Source organism: Rhinolophus ferrumequinum, chromosome 8, assembly GCF_004115265.2.
Source record: "Rhinolophus ferrumequinum isolate MPI-CBG mRhiFer1 chromosome 8, mRhiFer1_v1.p, whole genome shotgun sequence".
Taxonomy (NCBI): domain Eukaryota; kingdom Metazoa; phylum Chordata; class Mammalia; order Chiroptera; family Rhinolophidae; genus Rhinolophus; species Rhinolophus ferrumequinum.
The window spans coordinates 7,794,802-7,817,190 of record NC_046291.1 but is presented as its reverse complement, the minus strand read 5'-3'; the positions used below and the strand labels follow the sequence as shown (position 1 = coordinate 7,817,190).

The 22,389-nt window shown below is 40.0% G+C and overlaps 1 protein-coding gene and 1 non-coding gene across 6 annotated transcripts in view; both read left to right on the top strand.

Moving 5' to 3' along the window:
- Positions 1–22,389, top strand: part of LOC117025761 (nuclear body protein SP140-like) — a 90,886-nt gene that overhangs the window by 61,732 nt on the left and 6,765 nt on the right. For all 5 annotated transcript variants that reach the window (XM_033111924.1, XM_033111925.1, XM_033111927.1 and 2 more), the window contains 6 exons: positions 2,073–2,126; positions 8,094–8,162; positions 14,152–14,256; positions 16,283–16,425; positions 17,243–17,290; positions 19,740–19,769. In XM_033111924.1, coding sequence (XP_032967815.1) covers positions 2,073–2,126; positions 8,094–8,162; positions 14,152–14,256; positions 16,283–16,425; positions 17,243–17,290; positions 19,740–19,769 — 449 coding nt within the window. The remainder of the gene's footprint in view (positions 1–2,072; positions 2,127–8,093; positions 8,163–14,151; positions 14,257–16,282; positions 16,426–17,242; positions 17,291–19,739; positions 19,770–22,389) is intronic.
- LOC117026377 (small nucleolar RNA U13) lies at positions 15,679–15,782 on the top strand. Its single transcript, XR_004423736.1, has one exon. It is a non-coding gene; the product is annotated as a small nucleolar RNA U13 (small nucleolar RNA).

Below are 22,389 nucleotides of genomic sequence, written 5' to 3'. Positions count from 1 at the left end.
TAATGTTAATAGGATCGACTCTGTCGATTACATATAGATGATGTAGGAGAAATACACTCTTAAAAGATGGCAATATCTAGTTGGCTACATTAGTATATTGATAATAAAGCCTTGTACTTATACATTTGTTTCCAATGCTCTCAAATATTATATGGAACCCATGGAAACAAGGTATACTTCTGGTAATAGATAAGTGTCATTTTGTCACAACCTTAGAAAGACCTCAAAGACAACTGATCCTGTCACTTAATTTTCAGGAGGAAAGAAGACATCAGATCAGCTATTCTTTTTTTATTAGAGTGACATTGTTAGTAATGTTACATAGATTTCAGGTGTACAGTTCTGTAATACATCATCTATATATCACACTGTTTGTTCACCACCCAGAGTCATATCTCTTTCCATCACCATATATTTGATCCCCTTTACTCTCATCTACCACCCCCCCTTACCCTCTGGTAACCACTAAACTATCGTCTGTGTCTATGAGTTTTTGTTTCTTCATTTGTTTGCCGTCTTCTTTTTTTTGTTTTCAGTTTTATATACCACATATCAGTGAAATCATATACTTCTCAACTTTTACTGTCTGACTTATTTTGCTCAGCATAATAATCTCAAGATCCATCCATGTTGTCGCAAATGGTACTATTTCATCTTTTCTTATGGCAGAATAGTATTCCATTGTGTATGTATAGCACAACTTCTTTATCCAAGCATCTATCGAAGGACACTTTGGTTGTTTCAATGTCTTGGCCACCGTAAATAAAGCTGCAATGAACATTGGAGCATATATATCTTTATGGATAAATGTTTCCAGATTTTTTGGGTAGATACCCAGGAGAGGGATTGCTGGGTTATCTGGTAATTCTATTCGTAATTTTTTGAGGAACCTCCACACTGCCTTCCATAGCGGCTGCACCAGTCTGCATTCCCACCAACAGTGTATGAGGGTTCCTTATTCTCCACAGCCTCTCCAACACTTGTTATTATTTGTCTTGTTGATGATAGCCATTCTAACTGGGGTGAGGTGGTATCTCATTGTGGTTTTGATTTGCACTTCTCTGATGATTAGTGATGTTGAGTGTTTTTTCTTATGTCTATTGACTATATCAAACTAAAAAGCTTCTGCGCAGCAAAGGAAACCATCAACAAAATAAAGAGACAACCACCAGAATAGAAGATTTTTGCAAACAACGCCTCCGATAAGGGGCTAATATCCAAAATATACAAGGAACTCATGAAACTCAACAACAAAAAAACAAACTACCCAATTGAAAAATGGGCAGACGACCTGAAGAGACATTTCTCCAAAGAGGATGTACAAATGGCCAATAGACATATGAAAAAATGCTCGACATCACTAATCATCAGAGAAATGCAAATAAAAACCACAATGAGATATCACCTCACCCCAGTCAGAATGGCTATCATCAACAAGACAAATAGTAACAAGTGTTGGAGAGGCTGTGAGGAAAAAAAGGAACCCTCATGCACTGTTGGTGGGAATGCAGACTGGTGCAGCCATTATGGAAGGCAGTGTGGAGGTTCCTCAAAAAATTACGAATAGAATTACCGTATGACCCAGCAATCCCTCACCTGGGTATCTACCCAAAAAATCTGAAAACATTTATCTGTAAAGATATATATGCTCCAATGTTCATTGCAGATCAACCATTCTTAACCTAACCCATATTTTTTATGGATGTCCTCCAGCATGTCACTAATTTATGTGATTTCCTACAAACTTTTGCATATATGATCTTATTTAGTCCTCACAAAAATCCTAAGACCTCAACAGGATAGGATACCTGTTCCTATCCATGAGTAAACTGATGTAGGTAGGTACTTAAGAGTGTTTTTTAAAGTCCCACTGAGTGAAAAAAGGTAGACCCGGGGTCTATTCTGTACTCCTAATTCTCAATTCAGTGGATTTTTAGTTTTTTTAGAAAGAAGAAAGAGAAGATAATTCAAACATCTTTACTAACTCAAGCCTTCTGTTTTATGACTCATCCTAGGATTTGTAACTTTTATTTATTAATTTCTGTTTTCTCATCACCCCTGTTATTTTCTAGATACCGTGGCTCTTGGAAACAGCTCTACTTTGGGAAATCTCAAAAGGAAAACACGTAAGAGTGCATAAGATTTTCCTTGCTTTTGATATTAAAAATGAGTTTTTAAATGCCAGTTTCATTATTATTATTTATAATAATAAGTGAGAATAATATTATGGTCCCTCAAAGATACCCATATCCTAATCTCTGGAATCTGTAAGGTGTTATCTTCCTTAGCAAAAGGGATTTTACTGGCATAATTAAGGTGGGGACCTTGAAAAGAGAGATTATTCTTGATATCTGGGTGCAACCAATATAATCAAATGGGCCTTAGAAATTGGAGAGCTGTTCATGCTGTAGGGAGAGGCAAGAGTGATTAGGAAGATACTCACAGAGAGTTGTAATATTTCTGGCTTTGAACATAGAAGAAAGGAACAAAGAATATGGGTCACTTGTAGAAGCTGAAAAAGTTTAGGAAGTAGATTCTGCTTCACAGTCTCCAAAAAGGAATGAAGGCCTACTGAAACCTTCCTTTTAGCCCAGAGAGACCCTTGTCAGACTTCTAACTGACATAACCGTAAGGTAATAAGTTTGCATTGTTTTACGCAACTAAATTTGTGTTCATCTGTTATGGCAGCAACAGAAGAGTAATACAGCTTTTGGATATTGGAAGTGGGGTTTAGCTATAACATTCTTAAAAATGTGGAAGTGGCTTAGGAACTGGGCAATGGGCCAAGGGAAATTGGGCAATGGGAAGAATTTTAAGTAGAACGATAGAAAATGTCTTCATGGCTTTGAGCAGTTTGTTAGTAGAAATGTGGATGCTAAAGTCTGCTAGTGAGCACGCAGAAAGAGGTGAAGAGCATGGGATAGAAAACCTATAATGTCTCAGAGAATATGGAAATCATCCTGACCAGCTGTCAGTACAAATAGGGAAGTAAAAGTGTGACTGGTTAGGTTCGAGAAGGAAATAAGGAACATGTTTTTGGAAACTAGAGGAAAGGGTGTCCTTCTTAAATAGTGGGAGAAAGTTTAGGGAAATTCTGTCCTGTAGATATGTGGAAAGCAGAATTTTCTGGGTATACAGATAAGAAGATTTCTAAACAAAGTGATGAAGGTAAAGATAGTATTATTTATAGCCCACAGTAAAATGTGAGGCAAGATAAATTGAGGGAAGAATTGCTAAACAAAAGAAATCAAGACTTGATGATTTGGAAAATTCTCATCCTATCCAGGTTACAAAGGATGATAAAATTAGGAGATTTACTGTCAGGAAAGTGTACTCTGTAGACTGATCAAGAATCTGGCCTAATGACTTACGGCTGCTGCCTAACATGTAGTGAAAGATCAGAATGTTCACATAAAGGTTGCTTTGAAGTGATTAAGTGTGTGACTCATAGATTCCCTAGCCATCTCAGTCGAAGGAAAACATAGATATATACTTATATAGGAAAGCCTCTTTTTAATAAAGCAATTCTCCATGACATACATGGGAGATCTACACACTTAGGAAGTTTATACCAACAGAAACAGAAATGTCCATGTCTAATCCCTGAAATATGTAATCTGTTTCTTTACGTGGTGAGAGACTTTGAGAATGTGATTAAGGATCTTGAGATGAGGAAATTATACTGGATTATCTGGGTGGTCTCTATCAAATTATATGCATCCTTAAAATCAGAAAACCTTTCTTGCTGTGGAGAGAGGGATACGTACCCATGAAATAATGATCAGAGAGGTGCAATGAGGCTGGCTTTGAAAAGCAGCAAAAGACAGTGAGCCAAGAAATGTGTCCAGCCTTCAGAAACTGCAAAAGGTAAAGAAATAAATTATCCCCTACAGCTTCCAGAAAAAAAACAAAGCCTGTGGACATGTTGATTTAGCCCAGTGAGACTAGTGTTGTATTTCTGACTATAGCACCAATAAACAATGAATACCTTTCATAAAACCAAAAAAAAGGAATATTTCACATTTATGTTTAGATTACATCTTCTAAAATAGCAATTTATATTTTTTAAAAATGCTTACATCTTTATGTTGTTTTTTATTATAATATATATGATCTTTGTAAATTTTGATGTATAGCTTTCCAGATATTTTCTAGGCATGTATTAACACATTTAGAATTAATTATATCACATGCTGAGGTTCTGAGGGACAAAAAAAAATAGAATTAATTATATATCTAAATAAATCTATTCATACTGTTACATTTCCCTTACTTTAAATCAGTATATCATGCATAAGACATTATAAATTTTTAACATTTGCTAACTAAACTGTGAAATGTTTTCTTTTGAAAGAAAACTTACAATGAAATACACAATTTCTTTTTTTTACCCAAACAAATCTATTTTTTACTTTTATTTATTTATTTACTTTATTAGTTTCAGGTGTACAAAACAATGTAATAGTTAAGACATTTACACCCTTCACACAGTGATAACCGCCCTACCCCATTCTACTACCCCTCTGACATTGTATATAGCTGTTACAATTCCATTGACTCTATCTCCTATGTTGTAATTCATCTCCTGTGACTATATAGTGAATGAAATATACAAATATTAAGTGTATCATTTGATGACTTCTAATGAATACATTGTCCTATATAATCCAAATACTATCAAGATACAGAACATGACCATCACCCTGGAAAGGACCCTTATGACCTTTCTGGTGTATCCTTATCCCTCACTCATCAAAGGCAATTACTAGCTACATTTTCCTCAGTATAACTTAACATGGCTTATTTTAAAACGATTTTATTGTAAAGTTTCTTTCAGTCAGCATAATGTTTTGCAGTTTTTTCCACATTGTTGCGTGTATCAGAAGTTTGTTTTGTTATTGCAAAGTAATGCATATTATGTGAATACACCGAACATGGTGTATATATTCTCCTGTTGATGGACAACACCAGTATTTCCAGTGGTTGGCTTCATATTGGCCAAAAAAGCTGTAATGAACATTCTTGCAGAAGTCTTTCTGTGGCTCCATGCCTGCGTATCTGTTGTATAAATCCTAGAAATGAAAGGGCTGGGATATGGGATGGGTGCTTCAGTCCTTTCGTCCCCCAAACCCATGTGGAGGTGATGGGCACACACAGGCCATGCCAAGCTGAGGACTACAATGCTTCAGAAACTGTTTCTAATCTGTCAGAAACCCCCAGGCTTAGAACGGGGCTGTTAGCAAGCTCAAAGCTAACCCCTGGGGGAGACATTATCGTACTACCTGGAATTTGAGCAAATCTCTGAGGGAAGGAGGGAGACTTTCTCTCCTGGAATATTTCTAAAGAAGGAGACGTTTTTTGTTTCACATTGGTCAGAAAACAAACGTGCCCTCTGACCTGGAAGGCTACATTACCTCTAGTTTCCAAGGGTATTTGCTATTCAAACATCCTTGAAATGATATTCTGAGGCATGTGGAATGCCATGGAGAATTGCCTCCCAAAAAATTCATCTCACACAGCACATTCTGGCAGTTTCCCCTTGAGGCCACCACTCCACCAGCCACTCCAATTATTCTGACCAATGGGGGCTGGGACCACATCCATTTGACTTATTCCCTGCAGCATTTAACAAACTTCACAAACCATAAGCTTTAGATTTCTATGATACTCCTAACATGTAGTGCATTATGTTTGCATGAGGACTCAAGTGAAAGCCTGGCTTTGACCTCAGGAGTACAATCCAAAGGGCACATGTGGTGACTCTGGGAGAGAAGCGTTTATAGTTATTGAAGTCACCTAACAGGACGCCCATCAGCCGGGGGAAAGGTGGACAGTGCCTCCAAAATGGGTCTCTTGCCAGCTGTAAGTGTCATAGTTCCTAGATCCATTCATTGTGTCCAGTCCTTGATATCCAGAGGGGTTTTGCCTGGGATGGACAGAAGCTGGGGTCAGCCCGTTTTCTCGTGTGTGCTGAGGAATGGCAGACTCCCATGGTGGGAGAGCTGTTCCAGGGCGTTTTCCTTCTGGAAGGATTCAGGACAGTTCTGAAAGACAGATGTGACATAGGGTGTGCGGTGTCCCTTCCTGAGATGCCTGGATGTTTGCTCTTCCTTTTCTGCCACAAATTCTGTGTGTGCCATTCCAGTGGCTGTCATTTCATCTTTCTCTCCCAATCATTTTATTGTCACTGAGACCTTTCATCCAGGAGGACCAGCTATAAGCAGACAAAGGCAATTTCATAAAATATAACCAGACTTAAATCTGAATCCCCTCGGCACTCCGAGCTTGTGCCCTCCACGCTGGCTCGGGAAAGAAGGAGGCCGCATTCCCAGGGATGCAGGACAGAATCCTGAATTTTCTGAGCCGGTCTGCATAACAGTTTATTCCCTCACCTCTTTTGTCCTGATCAGGTGCAGGAGGGAGCTGATCCCTTTCTGGGCACAGCTGCCTCGGTGAGCAAAGAGCCTCACAGAGGTGTGTGGACAGGAGGAGGTGAGGGACCCTGGGTGAGACAACCGGTGCATTGGGAGTGGCTTTTGATAAAGGGCACACCATGCTCAGATCGCACATGGCCCTGCCATCCGTGCTTATGACACCAGTGAGTGTCTCGGGTCACAATGGTGTGGGCGGAGTCAGTTGGTCTAAACTGAAGTGTGGACTGTGTGGATGCCCCACCCACAGCCCCAAGAGGGGCTTGAGGCCGATCAGTGTGGCAGGAGCAGTCAGGCAAAGCCCCTTGTGATGGGGCTCCCTGGCCATGGGAGTAATGCCTCCTCTGCTTCTAGCAGGAGTCAGGAGCCTGGCGCTCAGCCAGAGCCCCGGCAGGAGAATGACGGTGTCAGCCTCCATCAGCAGAGACCAGGCGCTGGGCATTCTCAGGAGGGGCCCGGACCAGTGAATGAGCACACAGTTCATTGCCACAATTGCGTCTTGAGAGACAGGTGCCTTTACTCTGCCAGTCTGTAGTTTTCTATGTGGCAGACGAAGCATCTAGGATACGAGCAGGAGACCAGTCTCTGACTCCTGCCAGTCAGGAGACTGACCGCATCTGCTTTTGGTTCTGCAAAGCTGGCCCTGATGGCAAGCAGCCACAGCAGCCCAGTGGACATCGGCCGTTAGCTTAGCCAGGTGTAAGGGCACCTGGCCCAGACCACTGGGGCAATCTTGGTGAATTGAGGCCCGCGGGAGGCTGAGGTTTGCTTCATACTGTGAAGGGTAATTGGTCTACTTAACACCGTTTAGTCCCTCTCCTCTCGGATGACAAATGGCCGGGTGCCATTGGCTGAAGTCCCCGCATGTTGAGTATCCCATTTCCATTGGAAGAGCCAGGCTTTCAGGCCCTTCGTGCTCTAAGTCTCAGAGCTGGATTGACCCACCTCAAAATGGGAATCTCAGGTGGGCGAGTCCCAGGCGTCGGTCCATGAATTGGGGCTTCAGTCCCAGCGGTAATAATGGAACAGCTGCCTGTTATGATCTTCACAATAATGATAACAAGATATGCTCTCTGTTTACACAATGCCAATGGTCCTCTCACGTTCACATGTTTTCATATCATTTCCTCAAAAGCAGTAACACAGCACAGAAACCCGCTGTGGTTCTTTAAGTCCTCCTGGAATGCCAGGCACTAGATTCAATACAACTGAGAGGATCTGTGTTGCAACTGCAAGAGTACAGAGATTGTTTCATGAAAACTGTCCCATGAAATTGAGTGTCTCCCAGTTCCAGCACAGTATGTTATCCATGACGTTACTCAGCCAGGAGTGGGTCTCCTCAGTGCACATTTGAAAATACAGAAAACGCTTGAAAAGGCAACATATTGATATATAACCACAGTTATCATTCAGCCGGAAGCACCAGCAGGAGTTTATTTTCTAATTTTCGAAAAAAGATTTCAAATGCAGGTCATCTCTTATTTTCTCCTAAGTCTACACACGGTTAAAAATAACTCTATAATTAATCTCACTGGTAGTTAGAAATTGTCCCCCTTATTTGGACCGAAGTTTAAAAAAAATACTCGAACACCACTGACCTACGAGCTTAGAGAATATATTCACAGCTCTGAATGATTAAATTTATTCTTTTTCCTTTTTTAGAAGAAATAAAGAAATGGCATTCCTGGTCAAGAAATAAAAGGAAGTGGCCGAGAAACATACATCGAAGAGGTAAGCAGGGAAAGTGAGGTAGTGACACCTGTTGAGTTTGTCATAGCACCACTTTTGTGTCCTTGTGGCCTGGAGTCTCCTGAGGGGATTGATAGTTTCCCAGCTACTAGGTCAGCTAGGATAGAGGCTAAGGCCCCGTAACAAAGGAGCTGGAAAATGCAGTGGCTTCAACAAAATGGTTTGTTTCTCATACACGTAATTGTTCAGAGCTTAGTGACGCAGGAGTAATAGAGAAGCACTGCCAGCCTCAGTATGTGGCTTCTTTCCTGGGCCAAGAAATAATTATTCATTTGGAAAGATGTTCCAAAGAAGGCTAAATGACGAAAGCAGACTGTACCTGTGTGTGTGCATGCCCACATGTGGTAATAAAACATGTATAAACATATATATTTGTGCAAATATGTTCTATGTATCTATAAGTCCTTATTTATGCATATTTATCTTTCTACATATAGAGACATGGATATAGGTGTATAGAAACTTCAGTGGCAGCTCATCTTTAAAAATATATGCAACAATTATATTTACTCACTGGTGATGTTTATATTTTTATTTGTTTTTTTAATTGTATTGTGTATATTCAAAGTAGTAAACATGTTCAACTTTTGTATTATTGAAATAGTAACATATGCAAAGAGAAAATCCTAGGAGGATATTTTTCAACAAGTTAATTGTGGCTATTTCTAGATGTTGATGTTTCATACAATTTTATTTTCTAAATTTTCAGTAATGTATTTGAATTACTTCTAATCAGACCCCTGAAATTTTGTTTATTTTGGTAGAAGTTTAAAGAAATCTTTTCTCTGAGACAATGAGGGTAAAACCTCATTTTCCATATCACTGGCCATTTTGAATCAGTAGATCTACATAAGATTTTAGAGTCCAATTAAAAATTACTCATTTTCACCAATCTGCATATCTTATATTCTTGTCAATTTATGTGGCTGCCCTGTGAGTGAATTTGTACAATTTTTTTTAAGGAAAAAAATGGTTGCATCCATTTTAAGAATGGTTATTTTCAAAATATCCAATATTTAGATTTAATCATTTATAGCATTTTCGTTTAGGCCTGTGTGTCAGTAGATAAATTCTCTCCAAAGTCCAGTGAAATATTGCATGTAACTTAAAAGTTGTCCCTCCTGAAAGTAGAGAATGCTCCGAATACCTGCTTGTGGTCCCTTATCATTACCTTACTTTCTTGGCTGAGTGTATAGTGAAGGTGTTCAGAATTGAATCCAGTGTTCTCTCACTTGGTTTTGGTCTCACACGTCAGTTGCTGTTTTCCCAACTCTATTTTCCCTGCCTATTCCTAGACAGCTGTCAAGCTGCTGGTATTTGGTCTTGACTGAAAGAAAGTTGAAAATGCATCTGAAAAACCAAGATTAGGGATAAGTAAAGTGTGTGTTGTTTCTACTTTGCCCCGTGGGTCAATACAAATTTTGCTAAGGTTTTGAGAAACACAAGACTACTTAATTTTTTTACTAGTCATTTACCTGTCATTTTGAGAGCTGTGAAATCGAGAAAGCCAACCTGTGTGGAGCCAGGTTTGTCAATTGTTTGCATTCATATTATAGTTGATCTGTGCCCAAGACCTAAAATTTTTCTCCTCTGAGTTTTATCCACTTTTCGTGGATATTCCTTTGCCTTCCATCATTGGTTCATTAAAATGGCTGGACTTGGTAATGTTAAGGAGAGAGCAAGTTTATTCTCTCACTGCCCTTTTAAATCTACCCTCTAGATGAGTTTTTCCTTCCTGGGTAAGTGTGGTAGCTTTTCTATTCCCTTGTCCAGTAGTTGAGAGTCCTTTTAACTACTATTATTAAAACTTCAATATTTTCTTTGATTCAAAGCACCTCCCCTCTTTCAGCCTCAGCAAGCCTTGATCTGGACCACGTTCAGTTAGAAGGTGGAAAGGTCAGGTTTCTTTCTCATTCTCTCTTGGCTCTAGCCCGACTCAAGGGCTGCTGGTTTGGGCCCATCCAGGATGGGGTGGGGGAGGGTGGGAAGGAGAGGAGAGATAAGAGTACAGAAGTACCTTACCTGATGGGCACAGCTGTGAGGTGACATTGGATATGGATGGTGCACAATCGCTAGCTCTTTCCTCCATGAGATACTTTCATCAGCTCCACAGTGAGTGGGGAGGCAGGCTCAGGAACCACAGCTTGATTTCTTTTGAAAGAAATCAAGAAATCTTTCTTCTACTGCCTGGATGCCACTGAAGGCTTAGAGCCAGAATCACCAGTGCCACCAATACTTTGTATGGTCGCCTCATAGGTGGTTTGGTGCATTGTCTTAGGATGTTGGCTGACCAATTAAACCTGATTTCCCTGGGATCTTTCCAGTTTTGCCACTGAAAATCCTGTGCCCCTTAGTCCTGAACAGACTGGGGTGTTGGTCACCCTTTTATGGGACTTAATGACTGGTTCCCAACTGTTGAGACTTCTGTTAAAATTTTGAAAAAACAGGAAGGAATTAAAAATTCTGTAATACTTCTAAAGGTTAATGAATACCAAGTGTAACAAGTTTTTAAAAGTAGGCTTCAATGTTATTGACTGCCATAGTATTTATTAGGGCTTGTGATGTGGTTTCAGTGTTATTAAATGAGTATTACAACTGGGCACACAAAAATAATTAAATCCTGCCTTGCTTCGTCACTATATTTTGAGAGTAAAACACAATAATGCTATATTATGAATGAACTGGTTTTAAGCTCCAAATGTTCTTATCCCAAAAGCTCCATAGGCTAGAGTGGACTTTCATGTATTTCCTTTTTCTCCCTAAAAATATTAGGTCTAACAGGTTTGGTGAAAGTTAATTCAACATATGCACTAGACTCAGGAAAGGTGTAACCAAAGAGAGACAGAGAGCAAGAAAGAACTCTATTTGCTGGATTGTCCAAGGTTGTGATTAAAGTGTAGTGTCAAGCCTGATTGGGATATAAGATAGGCTAGAACAAGCTGTCTGGGTCTCTTCTTCTTGGACTGTGAGCATGGACTTTCAGAGGAAGAGGGAGAAATGAGAGAAAGCCAGACATGTCCTGGCATTCCAGAGTCCCTCATCACTTTGATATCTTGGGTGAAAGATGAGGCGAGGAAAGCCCCTGGGTGGATGACCTTCCATTGCCTTGTGACGCCACCTTTCAGAGAGAGGAAGTGAAAGGCAGCAAACACTTAATCTGCCTCTTCGAGAACTACATTTCCACCTATTTAATAGTACTTCTTCGCCCATGGCTGTTAATATCCAAGTCTCCTACTTTCTTACACAAGTTTATCAATCTCTGTAGACCTCTTGTTTGAGCCGCTATTATCTTGGTTAAATAATAATAAGGCGACAACTTGCAAGGCTGTAATGTGTTTGATCTTGTTAGAAGGTCTAATTATTAATATTTTTCCCATGGGGCTATTTTGATCTTGCAGAGACAAAAACCCCCTCAGTAAGTGTTAGCCTGAAGACCAGAAAGTGGAAACAACAACAAACACCAGAAAGCGGGATTTTATTTTTTTATTTTTTTATTTTTTTAACCAAGTAATAGGCCCATTTGAGGTTTGATTGAAGGAACTATCCTTTTCACTTTGCTGGTCTAATATGCTCATAATATGCTTAGCGTTTACTGCACTTAGGACTGAATAGTCCAGAAATTATTTCTTCTTGGACTCTACATCACCTCATCCAGCATCACCAGATGGTGGTCACTGGACAGTGGGCATTGAACACAGAAAGAAGGAAATGAATTTGTTACATAAAACACATCTGAATGACAGCAAACATTGAGATGCACATTTATAGCCAATTAACTTACAAATAGAGGCATTTTTTTTTAATTTATTGGGGTGACAATTGTTAGTAAAATTACATAGATGAGGCACATTTTCTGTTGCCACATCGACCAAGTCAATCCTTAGTTATTTGAAGCTAAGGTTCTGGAGGACTCAATTCTACCCATTACTCTGCCTTAGTCTTCTGCCGTGGATTATAATATCTTTGTCCAAAGCAAGGTGGACAAAGCCCTTGGTCACATTTACTTCACTTTTACATCACTTTCTGCACAAATTGACAAATAAGTTTATTCAAGGTGACGTGCATCATCTGCATCTTACCTGTAAGCCCAACGTAGTAGGGTTTTCCTTAATGCATAGAACTTCTATTTTTTTCTGTCTCTCCACCAAAAAAATTCCCTGAAATATCTTCACTTAATTTTGTAGTTTTTGTCTCAATTTTTTTCTGAATATTTTAGTTTCTGTAACGACAGTAATCATCATCTTAATCTCATATATTTGTTGGAAAGACTAAATAAATTAATAGATGTATTATACAATTGACATCTGTTGAGCACGTAATATATGGCTGCGTTAGGTATAAGTGAAAAGCTGATTTCAATTATTTGTTTGTTTTACTAATGTGGGGTTATGAAAAATAAAATAGAAGATGAGCCTAAGATTAGCCATTTAATTCTTGATAGTTTAAAGAGTAGGGATTATATGTTTTTCTTTATGCATTAGACAGGCTTTGGGGAAGTTACATGTAAATGGAAATTTTGAAAAGCACTAATATATGCAATGTAATTGCATGTCTGTGACTGTGATTATATTTTTCTATTTTGTCAGGGAAAAAGAGAGGTAGATCTAGAATCCACTTAACTCATAGTGACAGAGCCCCAAAAAAGACAGTCCAGTCAGAGGCAATGAAAAAAAAAAAGGAGGGAGGGAATATACTTTCAATAACTAAACAAGTAATTTCCTGTGCCCTAGTCTGTGTTTTTAGTAATAGACCCATATACCTAATTGTTTTGTGTAGCTTTACTAACTGTTCAGAAATGTATACAATTTGGTCTATTTTCAAAATGTGTCAGGGACAGAAAGAAGATAATTCCACAAACCAGTAACGTGGTGACAGATCTAAACCAGACTCCAGGGATCCAGGGGCCATTGCAGTGATGCAGTCACCACTGAACTGATAACTTTCAAACTGGAAATAGTCTGTTGCCATATAAAAGGTATATATAAGCCAAAAATTACCTAGTTGACTCTTCTCTTGCTACACGTAGAGTCACAGTTTGCATACCATAAGTGGTCCAGAGTGATGGTCAGAAGTCTGTATCTTTCTCTCTTTAGAATGTGTGGGCTTGGGTCAGTCACTTGACTACTTTTGCCTCAGTTTTCTCATCTGTAAAGCAAGAGAGCGAGTTAGACCAAACATCCTTCTCACTGCACACCAGTTCTAAAAGGCTACCTATCTCAAAACTGACATCAGCACGACGAACAGCTCCACTCTTCCCTTCAGGGCTCTAAAATGCCCACTGGAAGGACAGCCTCAGCTACACATCCTCATAGAGTTAGTTCATTTGAAGATCCTTCACTTCTACTTCTGTGGAATAAGCTCTCCAGCTGCCCTTCCTCCATGCAATTTCCAGATTTTCTAGTTTTCTGAGATTCTTTTACAGCTGATTTGATGGAGAAAGCTGATGTGAGGGAGAAATAAAGCAAAGCAGAGAACACAAACAGCAGGCAGATACCATCTCTGTTAGTTTACCCCATCATTACCCTCTCTCTGCTCACTCAGTCAGAGCTCAAATAGGGAGATACAAGTGCAGTCTCTAACTTTGTCTCCAGCTAACTTTGCAGCTAACTTTGCTGCAGCCATGCAACTGCAGCAAAATAGTATAGGTGGCGAGCTCCCTTCGGAACATGATGGCAGCTGTATGTTTCATTGTCTTGTAAGAATCAGTGGGGTTGACTGGATTGGGAGTTAAGAAAGTTTTATTGAAGACTGCCTTTTCTGCCAAAGCATTCTGTTTTGTGTGAAATTTGAGGGTAGAGGTAGACACTCTAGGTAAGTGTAAAAACTACCACTTGGAAGAATTTGACTCTAGAGATTTGTAGAATAAAGTTTCTTAAGTACCCCATATCTTTATAGGAACAACCTCCACATGGGAAGTGGGGTACCTGTGCAATTGCAAAATAAGACAGAACAAAGAAATCTTCTCTTTCAGGGTCAAGAAATAACAGAGAAGTAAATGTGAATTTTCGCTCTCAAATACTTCCTGTGACCTGTGGTGAGGTCAAGGGGATGTTATATAAGAAGAAATTGAAACAAGGTGAGTTTCATGGTCTAACTGGTGACACGTAAGGAATTACAAGAAGAAATGGAACTACCTATGTGAATTACACATCATTCAAGGAATTGGGGCCACATTTTGGCTTGAGAGAAGGAGGAAGGAATCCCTAAGATGATATTTTCACACATGAAGGAATCATATACATTAGGTGCTCACTACCATATGGAAGTGTCCATGGAAATGCCCAAAGAACCAAAGAGAAGTGAATCAAAAATGAAAGGGGAGAGGCCCTTAGCCTCCATCTTCACGTCCTTTCTCTCTTCTGGGTAATCACCAGGCAGGGTACTTGGTGCAGTGACAAGATCACAGAATTTAGAATCAGAAAACCTCCGTCCCAGCCTCAGCTATGCCAAGAATGACTAATTCGTCTGTGTGAGAAGGAAACCTTTTTTTGAGCCGGAGATTTACCATCTAAAAAAGAGATAATAAAAATTTTCCTCATGGTGTAGCTGTAAGGAATTAATTTACTTAATTGATGCATAAAAATTTAAATTCCTTTACTGAGATATAATTCACCTATCATACAATTCACCACTGAGAGTCTACAATTAAACGTTGAGTTTTATTTTTATATACACAGGATTGCGAATTTTAGAATTCACAGTCTAATTTTAGAACATTTTTGTTCCCCGATAAAGGAAACCCCATGCCTACCCGCAGTCTATGGCCATTCACACCTCGCTCCACCACCCATCCCTAAGCAATCACTAATCTGTTTTATGCTCTGCAAATTGGCCTAGTCTAGGTATTATATATCAATGAAATCATATGCACCCTTTTGTGATTGGTTCTTCCACTTAGCATGATGTGTTCAAGGTTCAGCCATGTAAGAGCATGTATTAGGACCTCATTTCTTTTTATTGTCAAATAATATAATACTCCATGGTATGGATATACCATATTTCTTTACCCATTCATCAGTTTGGGTTATTTCTACCCTTTGGGATTATGAGTAATGCTGTTTTGGACATTTGTGTACAAGTTTTTGTGTGAACACATGTCTTCAATTCTTTTGGGTATATACCCAGGAGTGAAATTGTTCGTATATATGGTAATTTTATGTTTAGCTTATTGAGAAACATCAAAATTTTTTCCACAGTGGCTGCACTATTTTATATTCCCGCCGGCAATGTATGAGGGCTCCAGTTTCTCTCTCCGTGCCAACATTTATTGCCTGATGTTTTTAATTGTGGCCATTCTAATGGGTGTGAAGTGATATCTCATCGTGGTTTTGAGTTGCATTTCTAATGACTAATAATAATATCTAGCATATGATTATCTTTTATACATCACTTAAAATTTCCACTGAATAACATTTCACAATTATTTTTAATATTGGCTTTCCATGAATTCAAGGATAGGAAAACCTCTGCTCGATAATGTCGTTAATGATCCTTTATGATCCTTTTGTAGTTCAGAAGCATGATGATTGGGTGTTCACGCTCTTGTGTGAGATGTGATGCCCTCCAACCTCCTTATGACATTGGCACATTACCTGTCCAACATGAAAAGAGAGAAAACAAACAATGTCATTCAACTAGATTAATGTTGTAATAGACGGCACACATGTTGCCATGGTGCCATTCTGAGCTGCAGGGCCCCCACCTGGGATCTCAGTCCAACTGAAGCTCTGCCTCCACATTGCCCCAGGGCCATCAAAGAGTCTGGACTGTTCTCTTTTCTCAGCAAACTGAAATTCTCTCATCCTTCAGAATCATTGGCTTCTCCTTTGAAGATGATTTTGCAATATGCTTATAAGGTTGAATTTGATGGTAATAATCACTTTTTTGTTGCACAAAGATAAAAAAATGTGCACACAAAGCAGAAATCTCCTCGGAGGGGACTTACAGGTTGGGTTTGGGGATTCTAAGTCTGAAAGGGGAGGCTGGACTCTGCTGCTATTCATCTTGATCCCACATTGGGTGGCTCCAGATCCAGTGTGGTGGGAGGCCACTGTCCGAGTTCTGAGGATAGAGGTTTCAGGATCAACTTACCCATCTTACAGGCATCCACAAGAAGTGTATACAGAGTGAGGATGGAAATTGGTTCACCCCCAGGGAATTTGAAGTCGAAGGAGGCCATGCAAGAGCAAAGTACTGGAAGCTGAGTGTGCGCTGTGGTGGGAGGCCCCTAAAATGGCTGATAGAGGTATTCCAGTGGCAAGGGGCGGGAGATGTGACTTTTCTTTGTTGCACCTAAGATAAGGTCACTATTTGCTCACCAAATACTTGTTGAGTTCTAGCTAAAGCCCCGAGGCCCCTGAGTTACCCTCTCACTGGGGACACTCACACCTCACTACAAGGCAGCATCTCAGTGTTGTCAAGGGGGCTTGTCAGGATAGATGCGGGAGCTTGGAGGAGGGAAAGGTCATTCTGACTGGGGGGTGGTGGGGCCGGAGGGAGGGCTTGCAGACAACTTTACGCACTGAAAGGAAGAAGACAGTCTACAGTCTAACAAGTGGGAAGAAGACACTCCAGAGAAAGAATGGCATGAAAACCAAAACCAGACTAACATAGCTCCGTGGGTTGAGGTAGACAGATTGTGTGTGATATGGCATAATTTATTAATTGGGGTGATTTGTAGAGGGATTTAATGCCAGGCTAAGACATATAAACTCGTAACATAGGTAATGCAGAACCAGTGAGGTCTCCTGAGGTGTGAAGTGACATGTCTTTCAGCCCAACAAACTGATACTCAATGTACAACGCTCAGCTCAGATGTCACCCCTCTCTGTATATTTCCTGACTGACCTGACCTTGGACATCCCTTACTTGGGCCCCTTGAACCCGCTATTAAGGCTGTTTGCACATTGTTTTATACTTCTTCATGCTTTCTGTTTTTCTCTCTAGACCCCTCTTCCTCCAGGGTTTGTCCATCTTTGTGTGCCCAAGACTGTCCAGAGCGTCTGACATCCTTACAAAACAGAAACAGGCTAAACATATATTTGGGTCTTTTTATTTTTCAGGAAGGATTTCTACGTAATCCTCCAAGAATATACCGTAGGAGAAAAAAGGTAATTGTTATATAATTTTCTACAAGTTCTCATCACGTAACTGATGTTACATGTACAGGGTGTTATTTTATGGTTTCTCAATTGGATAATTGTAATTAAGCATCCTCCTTTTTTTTTTTTTTTGCATGTGCCTTCAGAGTTGCTACTTTGAACATTATGTTGTACGCAAAGCCATCTTTGACTAGTAAACCATTTGAGATGGAGATAGTAAGGAGCCACCATAATACATCTCATAGATGAATTTTAGCTATTGATGCAGATGTTGTAAAGTTGTCAAAGTTATAAAGGCAAACATGATTATGGAATACAGAGACATTTCACAATAGAGTCACAGGATCATCTTCAACTCAAACCCAGAATTTTTTCATTAAGGTTATTATTTTCTAATTGTATTGAAATCTGATAGTCCAAATGTTTGCTCACCATTATCCAGATGACCCTGTTCTAGTAGACAGTCTATATTGGGACATATATGAAACCATATACTATTTCATGAAATATGCAACAAAAAGCATATTTCCTTTTTAATCCTTTACATCTTCTTCCACCTCAATAAAACGTACACAGAGACACACAGAATTCTTTTGCCCTTCATGAGGGTGGTGCTGTTGGGGAGGAAGCTTTTGGAACATCGATATATATATATAGGAGGGCCTGACCTGGAAAATCGTTTACTTTGATGCCATCCTTTCAGCTCCAGCAGAGGGGCTGTTTAGTCCTCATTTCTATCAGTGAAAGTGATTTCTCCCTCTATGGAAGAAGGCTATGGAGCCAACAAACAAATACATAAAATGCAGTGTAGATTCAGGACAAGGTGATGGCTTTTCCAAGATTGGGTATGTGTGAGAACTTGAGAAGGAGAGGAAGGTGAGAAATGCTTTTTTTATGTAGCTCAGGTAGCAGTGGTCATTCAAGACATTCCCAGACTCCTTAGATAGTTCACGCATAGCTGGCCACAGGGACTTTATCTTCCATTAGGAATGTGAGATCCAGGCATTTACGTTGTCTGATGTTCTGGATGGTTTGAACTATTAGTACTTGGAACATTTCATCCACTGAATTTTCTAAAGAGAAACTTTTATTAGACCTACTTAGTGAATATGTTAAACATCAGCATTGGTACCATTCCCCAGGTTCAAGAGTTACTCAGTTAGACTACCCAAGTGTTCTGGAAACTTCAGATCATCAGGATCTAACCTCATTTGTGGGTCCAACATTTTTCTAAGCTACTGTATTTTGGGTCTCCTTGATCAAGAACAGAATCTCCCCAAAGTGTCAGAACCCAAGACCCATTACTACCTCTGGGGGTCTTCTGTGTCTCAGAACCTCTCTTGCTGATGGAACCCCTTGACTTCTGGAAACTTCAGTTTGACTCTCAACACAACATGACAGATTCCTGGCTCCTTATAAGGGGCACTAAAATATCTTCTGGTGACAGCTGCTGTGTTATAAATTATATACTCCTTCAGAACAATCATTTATTGGGTGCTAACATTTGTCTAAGAGATAACAAGTAATGTCTTTTCCTAAGTGAAAGAATACTCATTTATTCACTTGTTCAATATATAATTATCAAGTGCATTCTAAATGCCCAATGGCCATTAAAGAAGATTGAAACAATCTGCTTGACCTCAAGAATTGTTTCAACATCATTGTCTAATATAGAAGAATAACTAATGTGTATGGCTCAGGGAATTCCCAGCTATACAAAGAGGTAGGCAGTGACATGGCCACCTCTCAGGTCATTGTCCAATGGATCACACTTATCTATGCCCTCTCAGCCTGGGCTGGAGATAAAAGCTGAGGCTGTTTATTTCCAGAAGGAAAAGTCGCCAAGTCATTCTACTGAATATGCATAAGCAATGTAAATCTAGTGGGTGGTAGTCAGTTACCTCTGAGAAGTCATCTAGCTGACCTCTTGGGATTCAAATGGAGAGAAGAGTGAACTTCTGGAAGAATTGCTGCAGTGCTTGAGCACATTTTGTCTTTAAGGCTATGCCCTAGAAGAGCTGCAGAAGGTGGTCGCGTTCTTCTCTGGGACACTTGTGTGGATTCCTGGATTCTGGACTCGATGGGGGCTGTTGGTGATGAATCCTCAGCTTGATACTCTCATTGCAGCTCCTCCGGTGGGATGACACTTCCTAATATAAAGAAGAATGCCCGAGGGCCCCTTGATAGGAGAACCAGCATTGTTTCTCCAACTCCATCTGTGGTAACCAGGGCCAGACTCCCTCCACAGCTTCACAAAAGCCCACGTTGGGTCTGAGAGCCAGGGAATGTAACTACATTGGGCCAAACAGTGGTACTTTGGCACTTTTCTCCTAGATATATAGGTCCATGAAATAGGGGATATACTGTGGTTTGACTTCCTCAAAAGATGGCTGTTTAAATGAATGATAGATGCAAACATCACGTTCAATATTGTTACTCAGTCTTTTTCTCTTCTCAGCGGAGAATACTGGAGTCTCCTGACCCTTGTGTAAGTATTAACTCGCACCTGACACCCCAGAATAATGCTGGCCTTTCCCTTGGTACACTATCTGTATCTGTGTCGTCTCATTTCCCTGAAGCATGCTCACACTCAGTTGGAGCATGTCGCTGCGTGTGATGAACAGGGAATGGCACACGCATCACCCACGCCAGGTAGATGGTTCTGGGGTTGGGTTTTGGCATGAAAGCATTCTTTCCATTGGTTCAGTATGGGAAGCTCACACCATTTCCTCATTAGCGTGGGAAGCAGAGCTCTAGACCCCTGAGGTCCCTAGAGCTAGGACTTGAGGTGGTAACGGGCAGGGCCAGCCTGCAGATTAGGAGTAAGGAGCAAACCTGAGAGGATAGTCGCATTTTAAATGAGGCAGCAGAGAAGGAAAGGAAAAGCCCAAACATCCACTCCAAGGTGCAGGCAGAGCTAAGATGGTTTCATTCATCAGCTGGAAGGAACAGGCCAGGCTCAGCCGGTGAGTTCAAGATGTCGGCTGCCATCACTCCTACAGAAAAATGTACTCAGGGCAAGTGGGTCCTTTACAGAGGCCCTGCATCCAATCTCGAGGGGGCCATTAGGGCGCTGAGCTGGTTAGGACTGAGATCATCATCACTTAGCAAATCACAGGCATTTTTACTCAGACTGATACCAAATGGCTGCCTGGTGTAAGGACTGCCGAAATTATAGACGACTGCACTCTGTAAGCTAAGTCATACTTTGATTCCATTCATTGCAACAAGATGGACATTTTTTTTAAATTCAACGTTTTAATTTTGATATAAATTATGTAAAATACTTTCTAAAATGTATCTAACATACTCTACTGTAAAACATATAAAAACGGTATCTGAGAAGCCAGAGACCACAGAGAAACCGTGATTAAAGCACAAAGTTTATTTACATTCGTAAATTGCATACCAGACTGTTTTATAATTCATATTTACAATCCCATAAAGCTTTTGTATTCTGAATTATTCCTTCACATTTTCTTATATTTGGCATAATGTCCAAACACACTTCGTACACATTGACCTCCTCTCCCAACACCACTCACAAGACCAAATAAATACTAGAGAAAAAAATGAAAATATTATTTGAAGGCTGGATCTAGCAACAAGATGGACATTTTAAGCAGTCACCTTTGCACAACTCCAGGGGGCAGCACTCACAGACTGTCATGCAGTATATCATCTTCATACATGACATCCAGCAGAGGAGGGGTAGTCAAATAGTTTTTACATCCACTATACCTCCAAAGCAACCTCCTAACAAGATTTAGATCTTGTCCACACTGATTCTGACCCTCGGCCAACTGAGGGAGTCTTCAATCATCTAAACAGCCTGGAGTCCAGTGTTTGTGTGGCTTGTTTGGGATGGATGTAAACACAGAAGGCCAGCTCTCACAGCTCACAGCCAAAGGGGGAGAGGGCAGCTGTTCCAGCAAGAGTACCCTCACCCCTATTAATATTTTTCCTGGGATAGATATTACAGGCCAATTCAACATTGACTTATAGTACTTCTGCCTTAATAAGCAGACTCTGCTCAGGTTAAATCTCAACTTTGGCTGCACCCTGGAATCATCTGAAGACCTGTGAAAAATAGCACGGCCTGGATTCCACCCTAGAGAAAATTCTTTTCCTTCTTAACATTCAATATTATTTTATATTAGTGTCAGGTGTACAGCATAGTGGTTAGACGTTTATATAATTTACAAAGTGATTTGCCCTCGATTAGTCTAGTACCCACCTGGCACTATGCATAGTTATTACAATATTATTGACTGTATTCCCTATGCTGTACTTTACGTCCCCTTGACTATTTCATAACTACCACTTTGTACTTATTAATCTCTTCATCTTTTTCGCGCATCCCCCCAGTCCCCTCCTATTCATCAACCATCAGAATGTTCTCCGTATCTGTGAGTCTGCTTCTTTTGTTGTTTAGATTCCACATATAAGTGAGATCGCATGGTATTTACCTTTTTCTGTCTGACTTATTTCATTTAGTATAATCTTTTCCAGGTTTGTCTAGGTTGTTACAAATGGTAAGATTTCATTCGTTTTTATGGCTGAGTAATACTCCATTGTATATATATGTACCACTTCTTTATCCAGTCATCTGTTGATGGGCATTTAGGTTGCTTCCATATCTTGGCTATTATAAATAATGCTGCAATGAGAATAGGGGTGCATATATCTTTTCAAGCTACTGTTTTGGATTTTTTTGGATATACACTGAAGTGGGAATATCCAGAAGAGGAATTGCTAGGTCATATGGTAGTTCAATTTTTCATTTTTTGAGGACCCTCCACACTGTTTTTCGTAGTGGCTGCACCAATTTGCAATCCCACCAACAATGCATAAGGGTTCCCTTTTCTCCACATTCTCACCAACATGTGTTGTTTGTTGATTTATTGATGATGGCCGTTCCGACAGGTGTGAAGTGATATTTGTTGTGGTTTTTATTTGCATTTCTCTTACGATTACTGGTATTGAGCATCTTTTTATTCGTCTGTCGGCCATCTGTATGGCCTCTTTGGAGACATGTCTATTCAGGTCCTCTGCCTATTTTGTAATTGAATTGTTAGTTTTTTGGGTTTTGAGTTGTATGAGTTTTT